This window comes from Saccharomyces paradoxus, chromosome IX (genome assembly GCF_002079055.1).
Source record: "Saccharomyces paradoxus chromosome IX, complete sequence".
NCBI classification, from domain to species: domain Eukaryota; kingdom Fungi; phylum Ascomycota; class Saccharomycetes; order Saccharomycetales; family Saccharomycetaceae; genus Saccharomyces; species Saccharomyces paradoxus.
The window spans coordinates 116,361-138,112 of NC_047495.1; the positions used below are offsets into that span (position 1 = coordinate 116,361).

Consider the following 21,752-nt stretch of genomic DNA (forward strand, 5'->3'; position numbering starts at 1 on the left):
GATAACGGTTTAGATTCATTGGGCGTGTAATATTTATACTTTAACAAAACCCGTGTGTTATTTAATAGGATCATATCTAGTTTGCTTTTCTGCCCTCAATTTTGTTTCTATTACATAGTTTAAACAGCTGAATATAGATAAGAAGACAGAAGGAAGCAGTTGTCATTCAACGTCATACTTCTTTTTAGGTCCTCACATCAAACTTTCTTCCAGAAGAAACGACAGAAAAGAAAAAAGAGATTTTTTGAAAACACCAAACTTCACCATCATGCTAAGGTTAGTGTCTTCTCAAACATGCCGGTATAGCTCAAGAAGGTTATTAAAAACATCTTTACTTAAAAATGCATCTACTGTCAAAATTGCCAGAAGAGGACTAGCCACTACTGGTACTGATAATTTTCTATCAACGTCAAATGCTACCTATATCGATGAAATGTACCAAGCTTGGCAAAAAGATCCTTCTTCAGTCCATGTCTCATGGGACGCATATTTTAAGAATATGTCCAACCCAAAGGTTCCTGCTACAAGCGCTTTTCAGGCTCCTCCTAGTATTAGTAACTTTCCTCAAGGTACCGAGGCAGCTCCATTAGGGACCGCGATGACTGGCTCTGTAGATGAAAATGTCTCCATACATTTGAAAGTGCAATTGCTATGTAGAGCTTATCAAGTGAGAGGTCATTTAAAAGCTCATATAGATCCTCTAGGTATCTCATTCGGTAGTAACAAAAATAACCCTGTTCCACCTGAATTGACCCTAGACTACTACGGCTTTAACAAACATGATCTCGATAAAGAAATCAATCTTGGGCCCGGTATCCTCCCAAGATTTGCAAGGGACGGAAAATCTAAAATGACTTTGAAGGAGATTGTAGATCACTTAGAAAAGCTGTACTGTTCCTCTTATGGTGTGCAATACACACACATTCCATCCAAGCAAAAGTGTGAATGGTTGAGAGAGAGAATTGAGATTCCTGATCCTTACCAATATACAGTGGACCAAAAGAGACAAATCTTAGATAGATTAACATGGGCCACTTCCTTTGAATCATTCTTGTCTACGAAATTTCCAAACGATAAGAGATTCGGTTTAGAAGGTTTGGAAAGTGTTGTCCCAGGTATAAAAACTTTAGTCGATCGTGCTGTTGAGTTGGGTGTAGAGGATGTTGTTTTGGGTATGGCTCACCGTGGTAGATTAAACGTTTTATCCAACGTGGTCCGTAAACCAAATGAATCCATCTTTTCTGAATTCAAGGGTTCGAGCGCCCGCGATGATATCGAAGGTTCAGGTGATGTTAAGTACCATTTGGGTATGAACTACCAGAGACCAACTACCTCTGGTAAGTATGTTAATTTGTCGTTGGTGGCCAATCCATCTCACTTAGAGTCTCAAGATCCAGTTGTTCTTGGTAGAACCAGAGCTCTGTTGCACGCTAAAAACGATTTGAAGGAAAAAACAAAAGCCCTAGGCGTGTTGTTGCACGGTGATGCTGCTTTTGCTGGCCAGGGTGTTGTTTATGAAACCATGGGTTTCTTGACCTTACCAGAATACTCTACTGGTGGTACTATTCATGTTATTACAAACAACCAAATCGGGTTCACTACAGATCCAAGATTCGCAAGATCTACACCATATCCCTCCGATTTGGCCAAAGCCATTGACGCTCCAATCTTCCATGTCAATGCTAATGACGTGGAGGCTGTGACATTCATCTTCAATTTAGCTGCAGAATGGAGACACAAATTTCACACCGATGCCATCATTGATGTTGTTGGTTGGAGAAAACATGGACACAACGAAACTGATCAGCCATCATTTACTCAACCATTAATGTATAAAAAAATCGCTAAACAAAAGTCCGTTATTGACGTCTATACTGAAAAATTGATCAATGAAGGCACTTTTTCCAAAAAAGATATTGATGAGCACAAGAAATGGGTATGGGGCCTATTTGAAGATGCTTTCGAAAAGGCAAAGGATTACGTCCCATCTCAAAGAGAATGGTTAACTGCAGCTTGGGAAGGATTCAAATCTCCAAAGGAATTGGCCACTGAGATATTGCCACATGAACCAACTAATGTTCCTGAAAATACTCTAAAGGAACTAGGTAAGGTACTCTCCTCATGGCCTGAAGGTTTCGAAGTACACAAAAATTTAAAAAGAATTTTGAAAAATAGAGGTAAATCTATCGAGACAGGAGAAGGTATTGATTGGGCCACCGGTGAAGCCTTGGCATTTGGCACACTGGTTTTAGATGGCCAGAATGTGAGGGTTTCCGGTGAAGATGTGGAAAGAGGTACATTTTCTCAACGTCATGCAGTCTTGCATGATCAACAATCTGAAGCCATTTACACACCGCTAAGCACTTTGAATAATGAAAAGGCCGATTTCACGATTGCAAATTCCTCGTTGTCTGAATATGGTGTAATGGGTTTTGAATATGGTTATTCGTTAACCTCTCCAGATTATTTAGTCATGTGGGAGGCTCAATTCGGTGATTTTGCGAATACAGCGCAAGTTATTATTGACCAATTTATTGCTGGTGGTGAACAAAAATGGAAGCAACGTTCTGGTTTAGTTCTGTCTTTGCCTCATGGTTACGACGGTCAAGGACCAGAACATTCATCTGGTAGATTAGAAAGATTCTTGCAACTGGCCAATGAAGACCCAAGATATTTCCCATCGGAGGAAAAACTGCAAAGACAACATCAGGATTGTAATTTCCAGGTCGTCTATCCAACCACTCCAGCTAACTTATTCCATATTTTAAGGAGACAACAACATCGTCAATTCCGTAAACCATTAGCGTTATTCTTCTCTAAACAACTGCTGCGTCACCCATTGGCCAGATCATCTCTCTCTGAGTTCACTGAAGGAGGATTCCAATGGATTATTGAAGATGTTGAACATGGTAAGAGCATTGGTACGAAAGAGGAAACGAAGAGACTAGTTTTGCTGAGTGGCCAAGTATACACAGCTCTACATAAAAGACGTGAAAGTCTGGGTGATAAGACCACTGCTTTCTTAAAGATTGAAGAGCTACACCCATTCCCATTTGCTCAACTACGTGATTCGTTGAACTCTTATCCAAACCTGGAGGAAATTGTTTGGTGCCAAGAAGAGCCATTGAACATGGGTTCATGGGCATACACAGAACCACGCTTACACACTACATTGAAAGAAACGGATAAATATAAGGATTTCAAGGTGAGATACTGTGGCAGAAACCCAAGTGGTGCTGTTGCCGCCGGTAGCAAATCGCTACATTTGGCCGAAGAAGATGCCTTCTTGAAAGATGTTTTCCAACAATCCTAAATATCAATTCTACAGATTTCTTTGTAAAATCCAAATATGAATAACATAAGAAACACAGCCGTATAAACATGCTATAAAATATTACTTTAATGTTTATGGATAGCTTTTTTCCTTGAAGGATCTAATAGGTACCTGTTCTGATACATTCACATTTTTTTGTTTATGATTGTTAGCATCTGTTCAGTCTTTTCGAAATTATTTAATATAACGTTTTATTTATGAGAAGCTTTTTTTGATTAGTTGTATCTACTATTTATTCAAAAATCATTCTTTATTCTATATTGACACAATGTTTCTTTCTGTGCCTATATTCGCAGTTAACGCTTTTCTTGCCTTCGTCCGGTGGTTGAAAAAAGTGAAAATAAGTGAATGGGGGAAGGGGGGTTGAGTGGAAAAGTTTATTGATCATGATGTACTTCTCTTAACGTGCTCCTTTCAAATATTGACAAGAACTGCAAAGAACAATGTCGCAATTACAATCACAACCTAAAAAAATTGCCGTAGTTACGGGTGCCTCAGGTGGTATTGGGTATGAGGTAACGAAGGAATTAGCCAAGAATGGGTATATGGTTTATGCATGTGCAAGAAGATTAGAACCAATGGAACAATTAACCTTTCAATTTGGCAACGATAGTGTTAAACCATACAAATTGGATATTTCTAAGCCAGAAGAAATTGTAACATTTGCTGGCTTTTTGCGAACTAATTTACCTGAAGGTAAATTGGATTTATTGTACAACAATGCCGGTCAGAGTTGTACTTTCCCAGCATTGGACGCAACTGATGCTGCAGTGGAGCAATGCTTTCAGGTCAACGTGTTTGGCCACATTAACATGTGCCGCGAACTGTCGAAATTCCTTATCAAAGCTAAAGGAACCATTGTTTTCACTGGTTCCCTGGCAGGTGTTGTTTCATTCCCCTTCGGCAGTATTTATTCAGCTTCTAAAGCTGCAATCCACCAATATGCTCGTGGGCTTCATCTTGAAATGAAGCCTTTTGGTGTGAGAGTAATTAACGCCATTACTGGTGGTGTCGCTACGGATATTGCTGATAAGAGGCCCCTGCCTGAAACTTCGGTATACAACTTCCCTGAAGGTAGGGATGCCTTTAATTCAAGAAAAACCATGGCCAAGGACAACAAGCCCATGCCAGCTAATGCGTACGCAAAGCAGCTGGTTAAAGACATCTTGAGCACTAGTGACCCAGTAGATGTATACAGGGGCACATTTGCCAACATTATGCGTTTCGTCATGATATTTGTTCCTTACTGGCTACTGGAGAAAGGTCTTTCTAAGAAATTTAAATTGGACAAAGTCAATAATGCTTTGAAATTGAAACAAAAGAACAAGGACGATTAGTATGTTTCGCCATCGTCAATAGCTATATATATTTATATACATGTTTTCGTATAGTTTGTATACCAGCCAGAAGGTCAATAGCTAATACCCACTCTAACGTTAACGTTGAACTATTCTTTAAGTCCTGTTTTAGCTCTCGTCGTAACAGTATCCCAAATTCCCGTCACTTCATTCATTCTCTTTGCTCATGCCGTTTGAAACGCGCTAGGACGGAAATTCGCTCATTTTCGCATCGTGCTTTGTTGTTTTTTTTTCAAAATCGCCATTGTTTATTTATAAACTCCATGAAACTATTTTGCGTTTGTCTTCGCATTCCCCTTCTCTTACTTCATATATGAGGACACCATATTCAAATATATATATTTACTCAGTTGAATAAGACACTATAGCAAGATCCGTTCGAACCGAAAGAAACAATTTCTTTGCTCCCCTCTCGAATTCCAACTATTTACAGTCCTTCCTTTATAAAATTAACTAGCAAGCAAGAAAACTCTGTTTAGTGCTATCCAACTACTTACATTCCTTTGAAAACTACCATATACAAGTTAAACTGAGCTTTATTCAAGTAAGTTATCTAATACAATTTTGTCTCATTCATCCTTACACGTCCGTATTGCTGTGTACATCGAGGTTTGGTCTCCTTCAATTGGCAGCAGTCCGACCCTATCGCCTTCCCCACTTCCAATGCATCCTCAAAACGTTAGGTTTGTCGTGCTCAACTGCAATTTTTGGTTTTATCCTCGTTTGTTCTGAAACGACATTCGTCACGAAAAGTTGCGACGCGAAATTTCCTGATCCGGACACATTTTCCCGATCCGGACATGGTAATATTTGGCGTTTCGCGTCAGTCAAGAGAACTTTCAGATCTACATTAGGAAGAAACAGAAAATAGCCACTAATACATTCAACACAACACAGTATAGCAGCTGTCTATGCCATAAATAAGATGTTGACTGGTTTGCACCTGGGAAGGTTTTGTGTAAGGATAGCAATATTCAAAGAAAAATAAAAGAAAAGACACTCTACTAACTAATATCCAATCCTTTATCTCCTTGCAGAACAATGAAATTCTCAACTGCCGTTACTACATTGATTAGTTCTGGTGCCATCGTGTCTGCTTTACCACACGTGGATGTACACCAAGAAGATGCCCACCAGCACAAAAGGGCCGTTGCGTACAAATACGTTTACGAGACTGTTGTTGTCGACTCTGATGGCCACACGGTCACTCCTGCTGCTGCAGAAACAGCTTCCGCTACCGCCGTCGCCGCCACCGTTGCAGTCACTACAACATCTGTTTTGGCTCCAACCTCCTCTGAAGCCGCTGCGGACAGCTCGGCTTCCATTGCGGTTTCATCTGCAGTTCTGGCTAAGAATGAAAAGTTCTCTAATGCGGCTACATCTGCCACTGTCTTGACACCTCAAGGGACATCGTCCTCGTCTTCTAGAGCAGAAGCTCTAGAAAGTAGCTCTGCTTCTTCATCATCCTCCCAAGAAGCCGCCTCAACATCTACTGTCGCGTCAACTTCTTCTGCTACCCAATCTAGTGCTTCTTCATCTGTCGCTAAATCTAGCACTTCCTCTTCTTCCACTTCGCAATCTACTTCCACTTCCTCATCTTCTTCTGGCAGTGGTAGTATCTATGGTGATTTGGCCGACTTTTCAGGTCCAAGTGAGAAATTCAAAGACGGTACTATCTCCTGTGACAAATTCCCATCTGGTCAAGGTGTCATTTCTATTGACTGGATAGGTGAGGGTGGATGGTCTGGTGTTGAGAACACCGACACTTCCACTGGTGGTTCATGTAAGGAGGGGTCTTACTGTTCCTACTCATGCCAACCGGGTATGTCCAAGACCCAATGGCCATCCGATCAGCCATCTGACGGTAGATCTGTCGGGGGCTTGTTGTGTAAAAACGGTTATTTGTACCGTTCAAACACTGATGCCGATTACTTATGTGAATGGGGTGTCGATGCCGCCTATGTGGTTTCTAAATTAAGTAAGGGTGTTGCCATTTGCAGAACCGACTACCCAGGTACTGAAAACATGGTTATCCCAACCTATGTTGAAGGTGGTAGCTCTTTGCCATTGACCGTTGTCGACCAAGATACCTACTTTACTTGGGAAGGAAAGAAGACATCTGCTCAATATTACGTTAATAACGCCGGCGTCTCAGTGGAGGATGGGTGTATCTGGGGTACTTCTGGTTCAGGTATCGGTAACTGGGCACCATTAAACTTTGGTGCTGGTTCCACTGGTGGAGTAACGTATTTGTCATTGATTCCTAATCCAAACAACAGCGACGCATTAAACTACAACGTCAAGATAGTTGCTGCAGATGATTCATCTAATGTCATTGGTGAATGTGTTTACGAAAACGGTGAGTTCTCTGGCGGAGCTGACGGGTGTACTGTTTCTGTTACTTCCGGTAAGGCTCATTTTGTCTTATACAATTAAGCTACGTGACTATTTTTCCCTTTTTTTTTTCTTTTCGAAACACATCTCACCCCTATACTTCACTCAATCGTTATGTTCCCCTTTTCTTTTTACCGATATTTATACTGTCCACTTTTTTTCTTTTCGTTAATGGCCTCAACGTTTCTTTCCATTATCCAAGTAACCTCGTTAGACGAGCAAATAGAACCAAGATTCATAACGACTCCCCTTAACTAGCAAGAAAATATTCTTGGATAGGAAGATTTTCAATGACGGAACAATTTTAAATAGATTTACATAAGAAAACACATACTGTCCGATACCCATAAGAAATTTAAGAACTCTTTTTTCTCTTCAGCTTTCCGACCTCCTTTTACTGTAGCCTGTTCCTACTGAGCTAAAAATAGTACATATGCAGCTTTGAAATTCTCTTAAAAGGGAAATTGTGTAGGTTTACGACATCATCACATTTCCAAATCGGGATAGTAAGGCACAACTTTCCGTACGTAGTTTCTCAGCCCCCGGCGCCAGCAAGCGCGAAAGGATCTGCGGAGATGAGCTTTGCCCCGCCATTACCCGTAGAAATATTACTCTTTTAGGCAATTGTGGATCAAAAGGGAAAATGCGGATGGTGAAAAAAATTTTTGGAAATTTACTGCTTCAGATGGGGGAACTTTGTAAGTTCTTCCTTTTTTTTCGTAGAGGCTGGAAAAATCAGAGCAGTAAGAAATAGAAGGTATGTACTGATTATTCTATTAAAAGCAAAAGTGCACGAAGATATTAAGGTGTGAAGCAATAACAGGAAAGGTACCGTGAGCTTAAAGTATCTTATTTTAACGGATAAATAAAATTAAGATCAGATCGCGTACTACTATTATTTAAGGATCGCGTATTTCAAAAGCTACGCAGAAGAGGAAATAAATTGCGTGCAATCCCTGCGCTCTGCTCATACAAAAAGGCGCAAAACTAGTTAAAACTCTAGGACTAATTGCTGAACTTGAAAAAATAAATAAAGACAAAAATCAAAGTGGATGCCATATTATGAAGCAGGAGCCACATAAACAATCCGAAGAAAAAGAGAAGCCGAAAGGACCAATGGCTACCGAAGGAGAACAACACACCTCATTGTCTTCCGGTACTACTGTGACAGCTAGTACAGAGGACGAGAGGACCAACAGGAGGCCGGCAGGCTCATCACAAACAGGAAAGTCTATATCGCTACGAATAAGAATATTGAGACAACTTGGGATTGACGATATTCAAGAACTAGACGCAAGTGATACCGGCCTAGTGGAGCAATTTTTAAATGTACGATTGATAAACGACACAAAAGAACTAGAAAAGATACGCGAGTCGAATCTTACGAAACTAAACCAAATTATTGATAAATGTGTGGAAAGTGACAAAATCAGTGATTTGACATTAAACAAGATTCTTGAGATGTCCATGAATAGAGATACAAATAATGACAACAATAATCATCTTACGATACCGTCCCCGGTAATGACAAAGAAACGTAAGATAAATGCATCCGAACTAGCAAGTCCACGAGGCCATAGAAGATACAGATCTGACATACCTACAGTGTCAGAAGTGGAGACAGGGGTCAGTTACCCTCAAATGCATCAGCAACCAGGCGCATACACCTTACCTATGCCTGCAAATCAGTGGATGAATAACCCATATATGCAACCCCCGCAGCCACAAGTGCAGCAGATAATGCCGCAGTATTTGTATCCGCCAGGGATGGGTCCACAAGCACAACTGCCCACAATGAACTCAAACTCTGAGTCCCAGACTCCAGTGATGAGCTCACAATTTCTCTCATTGAATCAGCATGGCCTTTACCAACAAAACATGGGTGCTCACCCCGTAATGAGTATGGGTCCACAGGCAAATATATACGGGCAGCAGCAACAGCAGCAACCTAGCCAAGAACGAGATCAGTCAAGAAAAAGTTTTAGTCATAGAAGGTCACAAAGTGCCAACATTTCCATGGCAAATTTTAGGTCGCCCATGCGAAATCCCCAGGCGGCTTCATCTCAAAGACCCGTCAACTTTCTCATTCATACACCAAAACATCCTCCTCCGACATGACCTGCGGTGACTTTCATTTTTTATACCAACCTAATTTCTAGAACTATACCCCTCCGTAACCCTCATTCGATGCATTCGCCCACCTTTTACTTCAGTTCAAAAAAAATATATATCCATATATATGCTACAGTGTTATTATTACGACTTCTTTACCTTTACTCTTTATTTTTCTTCAATGATGAAGAAAACAGGATACTAATTATATATGCTGTCATTTTGTATGAATTACTTTACTATTCTGTCCACCCTGCACTTTACCCGACTGAGCGGCCGTAAAACGGAGGTAATAATCATTAGCATCCTGACCCCCCAAGGTCCGTGCCTTTTAGCACATATTTTTTTCTCGAGAAAAGATGTCTTGGCTCAGATGGTGTCGTATGAGCTACTGGTATTTTTTTTTGTTGGCCCTGATGAAAACAGTGATGGCGGTTACAGAATAGATAAACGGCGTCACCATCTTTTCTTAGATAAAGAACCAATCTTCAGATGATGTAGTATATAAATATACACTATAAAACGATCAGTCTATTGCTGTTCGTTTTCCATAGCAACTCTGCTCTTGGACTTGGGTACTACAATGATGGCAGGGCCAACTTCAAGTATAATGTTAGAGAATGATTTCGAGGATGAGCTTGCGGAGAGTATGCAGTCATACAATAAAGAAACTACAGATAAGTTGGCTCTACACAGAACCAAGAGTGTAAATCTAGAACCGGAGATCACAGCTCCCCCTCATTCACGCTTTTCCCGTTCTTTCAAGACGGTGTTAATAGCTCAGTGCGCTTTCACTGGGTTTTTCTCTACTATAGCAGGTGCCATCTACTATCCCGTTCTGAGTGTTATAGAAAGAAAATTCGACATTGACGAGCAACTGGTGAACGTCACTGTTGTAGTGTATTTTGTATTTCAGGGTCTTGCTCCCACATTCATGGGCGGGTTTGCGGATTCGCTAGGTAGGAGACCAGTTGTGCTTGTCGCAATTATCATTTATTGCGGTGCCTGCATCGGTCTTGCTTGTGCTCAAACATACGCTCAAATCATTGTACTACGGTGTCTACAAGCAGCCGGTATTTCACCTGTGATTGCGATCAATAGCGGAATTATGGGCGATATTACCACAAGAGCCGAGCGCGGTGGGTACGTTGGATATGTGGCTGGATTTCAAGTGCTAGGTTCTGCGTTCGGAGCGCTTATCGGTGCTGGGTTATCATCTAGATGGGGATGGAGAGCCATCTTTTGGTTCTTAGCAATTGGGTCTGGCATTTGCTTTTTAGCCTCGTTTCTGTTATTACCAGAAACAAAGAGAAACATATCAGGAAATGGTTCTGTGACCCCAAAATCATACTTAAATAGAGCACCAATTCTTGCCTTACCAATAGTAAGAAAATCATTGCATTTGGATAATCCAGATTACGAAACTTTGGAACGGCCCACGCAACTAAATTTATTGGCGCCATTCAAGATTTTGAAAGCTTATGAAATTTGCATACTTATGCTAATTGCGGGATTACAATTTGCCATGTATACCACTCACCTTACAGCGTTATCCACAGCTTTAAGTAAACAATATCGCTTGAGTGTTGCAAAAGTAGGATTATGTTACCTTCCCTCCGGTATTTGCACTTTATGTAGTATTGTCATTGCTGGAAGATATTTGAATTGGAATTACAGGGGAAGATTAAAAAACTATCAAAATTGGTTGGACAAGAAGAGATCAAAGCTTTTAGAGGAACACGACAACGACCCTAATGTGGTGCAGAGTATTATAGAGAATGACCCCAAGTACACCTTTAACATCTTTAGGGCGAGATTGCAACCTGCATTTGTCACCTTAATATTAAGTAGTAGCGGATTTTGTGCATATGGCTGGTGTATTACCGTGAAAGCTCCCTTAGCGGCGGTTCTTTGCATGAGCGGATTTGCGTCGCTCTTCTCCAATTGCATTTTGACTTTTTCAACCACCCTAATTGTTGACCTTTTTCCTACAAAGACATCTACAGCTACAGGATGTTTAAACCTTTTCAGATGCATTTTGTCTGCTGTGTTTATAGCTGCATTGAGTAAAATGGTAGAAAAAATGAAATACGGAGGTGTTTTTACATTTTTGGGGGCTTTAACCTCCTCCTCGTCAATACTTTTATTTATTCTCTTGAGACAAGGTAAAGAATTAGCTTTCAAGAGGAAAAATCAAGAACTGGGCGTAAAACAAGAAGCAAAGCTTCTTGAAACAAAGGAAGATGTTCCTTTTGATCGCTTCACTACCGAGGAAGAAGAATTGGAGTGATAGATACTCTCGAAATAAGAGATAATAATAAGTACATTTTTTTAAACCAGAATTCTATAATAGCTAAATCAGAACTAGCGGCACAACTTCCTAACATAAGACAGCCAGTGTTGAGTTTTGCCTTTATTATTCTCCGCCAATTTTTTGCCAAGGCCGAAACTATACTAGAGATGCGAAATTCGGAGATTCGGGTTCCATGCCTCTGGCTCCGCTATTAAGGGACCCTTTATCGCACCTTCTTGTTTTGGAGTTTCTTCTAGTTGACAACGTCCTGGTAAGTCCAAAGTTTTGGAGAAATTTATGTTCTTGTAGCAAATGTCTTCTTGCCAAGAAAAAAAAAGGAAGTAAGAAACAAGCGTTCGAAGGAATTTATTCTTGCTTAAAAGAAAAAGTGATAAATCCTTGAGGTTACCATCTTTCATCAATAAGAATTAACAAATAGTTTACGAAGCAGCTCTATAAGTATATCATGGGCAAACAACAAATTGCTGTAATGCCTAATGCATATATGCTTAGGGATGAACACGAAAAATCGAATAGGGCTGGCGAGGACAGATTGGGCTTAGATCTCATGGATAATAATGACACCGAAATATCCAGTCCTCATTCTGAAGTAGATAATGAATCAAATCTTAATACGGTGCCCTATTCAAGGTTCAGTCATAACCAAAAAATGCTTCTTGTCGTTCAGTGCGCCTTCACTGGCTTTTTTTCAACCGTGGCAGGGTCCATCTACTATCCTGTGCTTACTATTATTGAGAGGAAATTTAACATTACTGAAGAGTCAGCTAATTTCACTATTGTGGTTTATTTTATCTTCCAAGGGCTGGCACCTTCAATCATGGGTGGTTTAGCTGATACATTTGGAAGGCGGCCTGTTGTATTATGGGCAATCTTAACCTACTTCTGTGCTTGCATTGGACTGGCATGTTCACATGATTATGCTCAAATCCTGGCTCTGAGGTGTTTACAAGCAGCAGGTATTTCTCCCGTTATCGCAATAAATAGTGGAATAATGGGAGATGTAACGACAAAGGTAGAGAGGGGTGGTTATGTTGGATTAGTTGCAGGCTTCCAAGTCGTCGGGACTGCATTCGGTGCATTGATTGGTGCCGGTTTATCATCGAGGTGGGGTTGGAGGGCAATTTTTTGGTTTCTGGCTATTGGTTCCGGAATTTGTCTAGTTTTTTCGACTCTATTGTTGCCAGAAACAAAGAGGACTTTGGTGGGAAACGGTTCCGTAACACCGAAGTCTTTTTTGAATAGGTCTTTAATATTACATGTTGATGCTGTAAGAAAAACGCTACATTTAGATGAGCCTGATTTGGACGCGTTAGAACCACGCACTAAAGTAGACTTTTTGGCATCTTTAAAAATTTTGCACATACGAGAAATAGATATTTTATTGTCTATCGCTGGCCTGCAATTTTCCACGTGGACCACTCATCAAACAGCTTTAACAACTGTATTGAGCAAAAAATACAAATTATCAGTTTCAAAAATTGGTCTTTGCTTTTTACCTGCAGGAATTTCAACACTGACAAGCATTATCTCGGCTGGTCGATATTTAAATTGGAGCTATAGAACAAGGAAGGTTAAGTATAACAGATGGATTAAAGAACAAGAATTGCAGCTGATGGAGCAATATAAAGGTGACCAAAATAAAGTAGCGGAATCTATTCACTCAAATTCTCACTATACGTTCAATTTGGTAGAAGCAAGGTTGCATCCAGCATTTGTGACACTTCTCTTCAGTAGCATTGGCTTTACCGCATTTGGGTGGTGTATTTCGGTGAAAGCTCCTCTCGCTGCCGTTTTGTGCACAAGTGCATTTGCAAGTTTGTTTTCAAATTGTATTTTAACTTTCTCTACTACTTTGATTGTGGATCTCTTTCCATCTAAGGCTTCTACTGCAACAGGTTGCTTAAATTTATTTAGATGTCTTTTATCCGCAATTTTCATTGCGGCACTGACTAAGATGGTCGAGAAGATGAAGTATGGTGGTGTTTTTACATTTTTGAGTGCCATGACTTCATCTTCGTCCTTTTTATTATTTTATCTTCTGAAGAATGGGAAACAACTATCGTTCGATAGGATTAGGGCAAATGATAAGTCGGCTGAAAGGTCGGCTGGTAAAAATTCTGAAAAAGTTCCGACATGAAGAAAAAAAATGTCTTAAAACTAAAAGTCCCTGCCCCCCCCCACTTTCCAGAAACAGATATCTATCTATATTTTATAAGTCATACGGCACCATTTGAAATATTTAAATTCCTTGATTAGATCACATAAAAAATTTTCGCCCTCTTTTTCTCTTTTTGATTGTTCAAATAAACAAAACATAAACTGCTCCAACCTAAAGGACTAAACTCCAGAAAGTCGAAAATGAGCAATAAAAATATTTCATAGTGACATGATCGTTAAGTCCCATTTATTTTCACCTATTCTTGAGCAGAAAGTTAGATATTGAATGGGCATAAATATAAATGTATATAGAAATAATATTGTCTTGTTTCCCCGGAGAAGTAAACGAAATGAAATAACATACAAAAAACAGACATAATATTTAAAACAGAAATGAAATGAGCATTTAAAATTAATTAAAAGGTGAAACGACGAATTGAAAATTATTGATGAGTATGAAGGAAAACAAGGGATGTGCTTGAATTAAAAGAGTTGAAAATGTATAGTGGAGCCTTCCAAATATATCCTTTAATGTTGCATAAAATTTTCTGAGTCTGAAGTTGGGACATTACGCAACGGTTTATTTTGTTGGTAAAATTTATGATTTAATTGCTTAACTTCATTTTTTAGACTATTAACTTGTTCCTTTAAATTTTCAATAGTATTGAACATTGTTTGCCACATGTAGAAGACATCCGCAGAGAAAACTGGGGAAATTTGCTCTTGTTCTTGCGTATCGCGCGGTAGCTGTATAGGCACTGTCTGCTGAAAGAAAGGGGATGGTGGAGTTTGCAGGATTAAATTATCTGCTGGTGCTGATGACAAAAGAGAAAACTGGGCCGGACTGATGAAGGAAGGTTCCCCTTTGGTATCCAAAGCTGGCAAAGATTCCAGTTTATCGAGGTCGATACTGGATTGGATATGCTCTGGTGTACTGAAGACATTAGTACCATGATTACTATTATTATTAATGTTATTATTCATATTATTGCTATTATTATTATTGTTACTATTATTATTATTAATATTATGATTATTAATATTATTATCACCATTATGATTATTAGTATTATCATTAGTACCATTTTTGTTCGGTTTCAACGTTTTTTGCGACTTGAGTATAATGTTTCCGTTTACAAAACTGAAAGTGTTTTGTAATTGCACTAGCAAATATTGCATTCTTGATAATTTTGACGGATCAAAATTTAAATTTGAGTTTGCTTCTTGTTTTGATTTTTTTTTTCTTTTGTTTTATTTTCTTTGAGGGATGCACTTTCAAAGACTTAGTGTATAAGACTTTAAATCTATCATGGCATTGACGAGAGTTTCTCTCGTACCCATATTGTTGGAATAAGATTTTTGAGATCTTTTTCCAAAAATTTTTCATAGGCTTGAAATATTCTACGAATGTTAGTAATTGGGAATTATTCATTATAGTAGTAATGAATGCTATGTCTTCAGGTTCTTTCCATTTTTTCCTTATCTGTCTTGCAGACGAGGAAGATGAATTAGAGTGGTTTAGCTCGTTTTCGTCAATGGAACCTGAGTTCGAGTTCGAGTTCGAGTTCGAATTCGAGTTTGAATTTGAATTTGAATTCGAACTGCAAGTTATCCTTGGAGTAATTAAAGAGCTATCCGAACCCGTTTCTTCATTAAAATTTGAAGTAATGGGTGTGTTTAAATTTGGCGAATAATCGGGGAAATTTTTATTTATGGTGCTTGACTCATCCATTAGGTTCAACTTCGGTTGAAGATATTCCAAGTACATTTTGTGAATATCAGAAATAAAATGAAGAAAAAAAAAGACTAAAAAAAAAGGACTGAGGAATAACTAAACGAATACGATAATATGATATAATATCATGAACTATAGTCTGGATAACCAAACGGGAAAAAACAAAAAAGTCAAACTGCAAAGAAAAAAAAAAAAGGGTAGCTTTAGTATTACGAAAACTATTAGTTCTTTCTTTAATTTGAACAAGAAAAACAGAATATAAGAATAATAATACTGTCTAGGATGCGAAAATAAAGAACAATACGACCGTCCCTTATTTATATATAGTCCACTAGCAATAATCCCAACCAATATAATATGCAAGAAAATAACGAAGTAAGGAACAAGCACAATGGTATGTCCGGTCTTGAAAAAGTTTAAAAGAATACTCGACCAAAGGTGCTAGGGAGGGCGACGCATTTTAACTTTGCAACAACAGAATGCCAGATGCGGTGTCAACCTCACAAGATCGGCTCTGCTATCTGCAAGCTGCGGCAAGTACTAGAGAAAATTCCATTCCCGTCGACAAAATTTGACTGACCCCCTCGGTCTACGTTTCTCAGCTAATCCAAATGTGGAAGACAACAACCTCGACGATTCCTTCTTCCGTAATTTAAGTTTGCCCAGGTAAAATTTTATACTTGTTTTACGTAAGAGAAAGATGCGCAGATCCTTTAAAGTTACCTTCAAGCAAATCCAGAAGCACAAGTGGCAGGAGGAAAAAGACATGAAGCAGGAGTAGTCAACCGCAAAAAACCCCGCGGGCTAGTTGTTCTGCACATTTTTGATGAGTTTGTTCGTAAGACAAAGTCCCAACTTAGGGTAGTAAATAACTATATTCTGCACACTCTTAAAGCAGCCACCTCGTTTAATTTTGCATGCTTATATAAGCATATAAACGAAGTACCTGAGGACCTGCATCGGCCGGCCCATGTGAAAAGCAAATATCTATGTTTTCTTCTTCTTTACTATGGAAATCGTTGGAGTCCAGCTATGCATATGCGTAAGAAAAGAAAATGAGGGACGTTTCGCAGGAAAGCACGCTTGCATACTGCGCACAAGTGAGGAGAGGGGACCTGTAATGCTTTTGTATTTTAAAGACTCCGAAATTAGTCACATGTACTTTTGCAGATGCACGCAAGAATACATAATCAATCATAGTGAACATACCTCCCTAAGGAAAGGTAAATGCCTCTGAACGGGTGTTGGAGTCATGCGGAGATGTCTAAAGGAAAACACTTTGATAAGCATAAGGAAACATAACACATCTATCTATCTCATTTCCTCTCTTGCAATAAACACATAAAATAAATCCCTTATCTGGTCACGTGAAATAAACTTCGGGTGTGTTGTAAGAATGGAAGGAGTAAGCGAAACTCAAATTGAGGCCACTTACCAATTTCGGCCGAGCCCGGCCACTTCCGGCCCAGAACCACCCATCGGCCAAAATTTTTCTTGGAAGAGCGTTACCGCACCTACGCGAAGAATGGCAATTATAGATAAGAAATACAAGGAAGAGGGGGTGTGGATGAGCTTTTCTACAAAAACTGCAAAGCGGCCGGGAAACCCCAAGGATGTTCTTGACATGGAAGAACAGGATTACCCGAAATTGAGGCACTGATGCCATTACCCGTTAAATAGTATCTTTTTTTTTTATCATTCTTGACATTCGTGAAAATTGGTAAACAGTAAAAAGAAAAGAAAAGAACGAAAAAACATGTATTATTTTGAATTTACTGAAAAATAGGCAACCATTGATTTTCGTTTTTTCATTCTTCTCATCTCTAGCTCTGGTTAGCACCTTTTTACTTCATAACAACAAGTTTTCAGTAAAATCTACAATAGTGCAAGAAAAAGGGAAAGAAACATGTCATTTCTATGTGGGTCAGCTTCAACGTCAAATAAACCGATCGAAAGAAAGATCGTAATTCTGGGCGATGGTGCCTGTGGTAAAACTTCGTTACTGAACGTTTTCACCAGAGGTTATTTTCCCGAAGTATATGAACCCACTGTTTTTGAAAACTATATCCATGATATTTTTGTTGACAGTAAACATATCACGCTGTCATTGTGGGATACTGCGGGCCAAGAGGAATTTGATAGGTTACGATCATTGTCTTATTCAGATACACAATGTATAATGTTATGTTTCAGTATTGACTCACGCGATTCTTTAGAGAATGTCCAAAATAAGTGGGTTGGTGAAATCACCGATCATTGTGAAGGCGTCAAATTAGTCTTAGTTGCACTAAAATGCGACCTAAGAAACAGTGAAACCGAATCGAATGCCATCACACCGAACAACATCCAACAGGATAACAGTGTTTCCAACGACAACGGCAATAACATAAATAGCACCTCCAACACCAAAAACCTGATAAGCTATGAAGAAGGTCTAGCTATGGCTAAGAAGATTGGTGCGCTGCGTTATTTGGAATGTAGCGCTAAACTAAATAAAGGTGTGAACGAAGCTTTCACAGAAGCCGCAAGAGTTGCTTTAACCGCGGGCCCAGTAGCAACCGAAGTGAAAAGCGACAGTGGATCCAGCTGTACCGTTATGTAACATAATAAGACACGGACACACACAAAAAAAGAACATAACCAAAAAGAGAGACTAAAGGAACGATATATAATAAGTACGAGAGACTAATAATACTCCTACTATTTTATATTTTTTATGTAATTACTACTACTGCTTAAAAAAAAGAAAATATTGCAAAATATTATAAGTTTTCACTCATCCTGTTGTTTCCCCTCCAGCATGTGTTCGAGGTAAGTCGAAGGTGTAGGTTTCCTTTTAGACCGTACGGCCAACAGATTAACCTTGCTATGTTTGCTCTTTAAACTATGATCACTTCCGGACGAACTCAGCAGCTTCCGACTTGGCGAAGCTGCAATTTTTGCGGGTTTCTTTATGTCTTCACCCACCTCTTTCTCACCACCGTTGTCGAGCGACGAAGTGGACGATGAAGAGATTGTGGAGACTAGAGAATTTGAAGATACATTATCGCTTCTCATAATCAGAGGTTTTTGTAGTAATCGGGGGCTTTCCTGGTAAAGCTTGGATAACCTTGTTTTGTTTAGAATATCACCTGTTGGTGAAATGAATAGAGAATTTCTATTTGATTCGGATACCAGGGAGGATAGTGGCCTTTCAAAATTACTTAAAAGTGCCTTCTCATTAATAGTGTGAGATACAAGTGCATTATTCACCGATTCGTGCTTATTTCCAGAAGCCATATCTGAATCGCGGATATGGACTTGATCTTGGAAATTATCTTTGGCAGGATAATCCATATACGGAGAATCGCCGTAAAACTGGGTATGCTGTGTTGAAAACATTTTTGATTCGTAATCCTGAACACTTCTAGTTAATCTATGCGAAGAATAAGTTGTAATTACCCACCATAGCAATATTGCCAAAAAAATCGCTCCTGCAATGGCTCCCACTATAATGAATATTGTTCCGTTAGGCATATTTCCAGAATCTAGAATATAAGGATTACCGTTTTTAGAGGGGGGGGTAATACTTGAAGTGATAGAAGAGGTTGTAGAGTTGGACGAAAGGAATGAAGAAGAAGAGGAAGAAGAAGCAGCAGATGTTATCGTACTAGTTGAACTAGTAGTTGTTGTCGAAGAGGCAGCAGTGGTTAACTTTGGTAAACCTCTCTTGGCAATAGTGATTACTGTCATTTTCTATTTTTAATTATCAATTTATCCTGTTTCCAAGCACCGTTTAAAGTAATAATGATTTCTCGTAGTGGCCACTAATACTATAGCTGTTTCTTTATACCGATATGCTCCTTTGAATGATCCCAGCTAAAATATCAAATGACTTTGAAATATATTTCAAATGTCTTCACCACATTCTTTTCAGCAATATAATTTCTCAATTTTCTATTTTCCATTTTTCATTTTATTTTTAGAATGTGTGACAAAGTTGTTTCAAGAACAATATAGAATTCCTAGCCCAAAAGAGAAAGCAAGAAAAATTAAGCTTTATTCCTCTAAGAAAAGTCCGCACAGCGAAACCGATCACTTTTCGGATCGGCAAGTGTCACTTTGCGCCTTTCGCTCCGCCGCTCATCCATTAGCGTTCTTTGCCTCTATAGGCGCTGTCGCGTAAAGAAGATTACGAATATTTCAGGAACAGAGGTAAATCACTTATAGACGTGCAGTACAATAACTCTGATAAGGAAGTATTTAAAAGAGCGTACATTCCAGTCTTCTGGCCCATTCGAATTACATACTCTGATTATCCTTTTTTAACCAAAGTTTTACCACTTTGATTAAAAAAAATTCACCTCTCTGAGCGTGCCGTGCGCTTTCCGTTACCCCAAAAAATATTGGCCAAATAAATATTCTGCCATTTTACTAAGTGTTGGACCAAATATCATTGAGAGCATGATTATTTGATAGAAGAATGTGTGCAAAAGGGTTTGGCTAGCAGCCTCCCTATTGTCTTTCATTCAAATTTAATTGAAGATAACGTTCACCCACTTTTTTTCCCCGTCCATTCCAATGGTAATAACTTTGGCAATAATAAACAGCAAATAAATTCCTAATGCAACTGCAGATCTGGTTAACGGTTATGTTAAAAGGGCTTCAAAGCAGTATTTAATACACTATTATTGACATTACCATTTTTTATTTCGTCATGTGACCACAGTCCGGGTGATATCGTTTTTGGAAAAAGGAGTCAAGAATTGTAATAATTAATGACTAATCAGAAATCAGTTGTCGTGAGTCAATTGCTTTTCCTAATGAATGAAATTCGGAATGACTAAACTACCAGTTTTGAACAGTTGATGGTGGTAGTGGCGTAATTAGTGCTTTTTTTTTTTCTGGTCAGTTGACTCACTTCTCTTGATATTTCTTACCCTGATGTTTTAGGTATTTTATCCCTCATGTTATATATAACATGAAAAGCATGCAGGCAGCTCTATGTATCTTCAATGAGTGAAAATAATTTTTCATCAGCTACTCTTAATTTGTTTCCTGCTCAACGGCAGGACGTGTGTCGTATATATTAAAGCTACATCATGGTTTTTGAATTAAAAAGAATTGTTAGACCAAAAATCTATAACTTGGAACCTTATCGCTGTGCAAGAGATGATTTCACCGAGGGTATATTGCTAGACGCCAATGAGAATGCCCATGGACCCACTCCAGTTGAATTGAGCAAGAGTAATTTGCACCGTTATCCGGATCCTCACCAATTGGAATTCAAGACCGCAATGACGAAATACAGAAATAAAACTAGTAGCTATATTAATGACCCAACCGTAAGGCCTTTAACGGCAGACAATTTGTGTCTAGGTGTGGGATCTGATGAAAGTATTGATGCTATTATTAGAGCATGTTGTGTTCCCGGTAAAGAAAAAATTCTGGTCCTTCCACCAACATATTCTATGTATTCTGTTTGTGCCAACATTAATGACATAGAAGTTGTCCAATGTCCTTTAACTATTTCCGACGGCTCTTTTCAAATGGATACCGAGGCTGTGTTAACCATTCTGAAAAACGATCCCCTAATTAAGCTGGTGTTTGTTACTTCACCAGGTAATCCAACAGGAGCCAAAATTAAGACCTGTTTAATCGAAAAGGTCTTACAGAATTGGGACAACGGGTTAGTTGTTGTTGATGAAGCTTACGTAGATTTTTGTGGTGGTTCTACAGCTCCATTAGTCACCAAGTATCCTAGCTTGGTTACTTTGCAAACTCTATCCAAATCATTTGGTTTGGCTGGTATTAGATTAGGTATGACATATGCAACAGCAGAGTTAGCCAGAATTTTAAATGCGATGAAAGCACCTTATAACATTTCCTCTCTAGCCTCTGAATATGCACTAAAAGCCGTTCAAGAGGATAATTTAAAGAAAATGGAAGCCACTTCGAAGGTGATCAATGAAGAGAAAATGCGTCTTTTGAAAGAACTAACTTCTTTGGATTATGTTGACGACCAATATGTTGGTGGATTAGATGCAAATTTCTTGTTAATACGGATCAATGGTGGTGACAATGCTTTGGCAAGGAAGCTATACTATCAATTGGCAACTCAATCCGGTGTTGTCGTCAGATTTAGAGGTAACGAATTAGGTTGTTCCGGATGTTTGAGAATCACCGTTGGAACTCATGAGGAGAACACACATTTGATAAAGTACTTCAAAGAGACGCTATACAAATTGGCCAAAGAGCAATTGAAATAGTTTAGACCAGTACACGCGCTCTTTATATATAAATAATATACACAAAGTTAGCTACACGTTTCTTTTGTCCTTAAATATACCTAGTTTTCGTGTCACTTCT

General features: G+C 39.0%; 10 protein-coding genes across 10 annotated transcripts; 8 read left to right on the top strand and 2 right to left on the bottom strand.

Annotated features, from left to right (window-relative positions):
• Window positions 1-268: 268 nt before the first annotated feature.
• On the top strand, window positions 269-3,313 carry KGD1 (alpha-ketoglutarate dehydrogenase KGD1; the record flags this gene model as incomplete). The annotated part of the gene is made up of 1 exon (XM_033911039.1): window positions 269-3,313. One exon carries the CDS (start codon window positions 269-271, stop codon window positions 3,311-3,313), a length of 3,045 nt encoding a protein of 1,014 aa, XP_033766930.1.
• Window positions 3,314-3,777: 464 nt separating this feature from the next.
• On the top strand, window positions 3,778-4,671 carry AYR1 (acylglycerone-phosphate reductase; the record flags this gene model as incomplete). The annotated part of the gene is made up of 1 exon (XM_033911040.1): window positions 3,778-4,671. One exon carries the CDS (start codon window positions 3,778-3,780, stop codon window positions 4,669-4,671), a length of 894 nt encoding a protein of 297 aa, XP_033766931.1.
• A 1,062-nt stretch (window positions 4,672-5,733) lies between these two features.
• On the top strand, window positions 5,734-7,128 carry SIM1 (putative glucosidase SIM1; the record flags this gene model as incomplete). The annotated part of the gene is made up of 1 exon (XM_033911041.1): window positions 5,734-7,128. One exon carries the CDS (start codon window positions 5,734-5,736, stop codon window positions 7,126-7,128), a length of 1,395 nt encoding a protein of 464 aa, XP_033766932.1.
• Window positions 7,129-8,148: 1,020 nt separating this feature from the next.
• POG1 (Pog1p) lies at window positions 8,149-9,204 on the top strand (the record flags this gene model as incomplete). The annotated part of the gene is made up of 1 exon (XM_033911042.1): window positions 8,149-9,204. One exon carries the CDS (start codon window positions 8,149-8,151, stop codon window positions 9,202-9,204), a length of 1,056 nt encoding a protein of 351 aa, XP_033766933.1.
• Window positions 9,205-9,784: 580 nt separating this feature from the next.
• On the top strand, window positions 9,785-11,488 carry QDR2 (cation transporter; the record flags this gene model as incomplete). Its single annotated transcript, XM_033911043.1, has 1 exon — window positions 9,785-11,488. One exon carries the CDS (start codon window positions 9,785-9,787, stop codon window positions 11,486-11,488), a length of 1,704 nt encoding a protein of 567 aa, XP_033766934.1.
• A 469-nt stretch (window positions 11,489-11,957) lies between these two features.
• Window positions 11,958-13,649, top strand: QDR1 (multidrug transporter; the record flags this gene model as incomplete). Its single annotated transcript, XM_033911044.1, has 1 exon — window positions 11,958-13,649. One exon carries the CDS (start codon window positions 11,958-11,960, stop codon window positions 13,647-13,649), a length of 1,692 nt encoding a protein of 563 aa, XP_033766935.1.
• A 548-nt stretch (window positions 13,650-14,197) lies between these two features.
• RPI1 (Rpi1p) lies at window positions 14,198-15,437 on the bottom strand (the record flags this gene model as incomplete). The annotated part of the gene is made up of 2 exons (XM_033911045.1): window positions 14,198-14,832; window positions 14,990-15,437. 2 exons carry the CDS (start codon window positions 15,435-15,437, stop codon window positions 14,198-14,200), a joined length of 1,083 nt encoding a protein of 360 aa, XP_033766936.1.
• Window positions 15,438-17,310: 1,873 nt separating this feature from the next.
• On the top strand, window positions 17,311-18,006 carry RHO3 (Rho family GTPase RHO3; the record flags this gene model as incomplete). Its single annotated transcript, XM_033911046.1, has 1 exon — window positions 17,311-18,006. One exon carries the CDS (start codon window positions 17,311-17,313, stop codon window positions 18,004-18,006), a length of 696 nt encoding a protein of 231 aa, XP_033766937.1.
• Window positions 18,007-18,176: 170 nt separating this feature from the next.
• Window positions 18,177-19,136, bottom strand: PRM5 (pheromone-regulated protein PRM5; the record flags this gene model as incomplete). Its single annotated transcript, XM_033911047.1, has 1 exon — window positions 18,177-19,136. The coding sequence occupies one exon, from the start codon at window positions 19,134-19,136 to the stop codon at window positions 18,177-18,179; it is 960 nt and encodes a 319-aa protein (XP_033766938.1).
• Window positions 19,137-20,485: 1,349 nt separating this feature from the next.
• Window positions 20,486-21,652, top strand: HIS5 (histidinol-phosphate transaminase; the record flags this gene model as incomplete). Its single annotated transcript, XM_033911048.1, has 1 exon — window positions 20,486-21,652. The coding sequence occupies one exon, from the start codon at window positions 20,486-20,488 to the stop codon at window positions 21,650-21,652; it is 1,167 nt and encodes a 388-aa protein (XP_033766939.1).
• Between the last annotated feature and the right edge of the window lie 100 nt (window positions 21,653-21,752).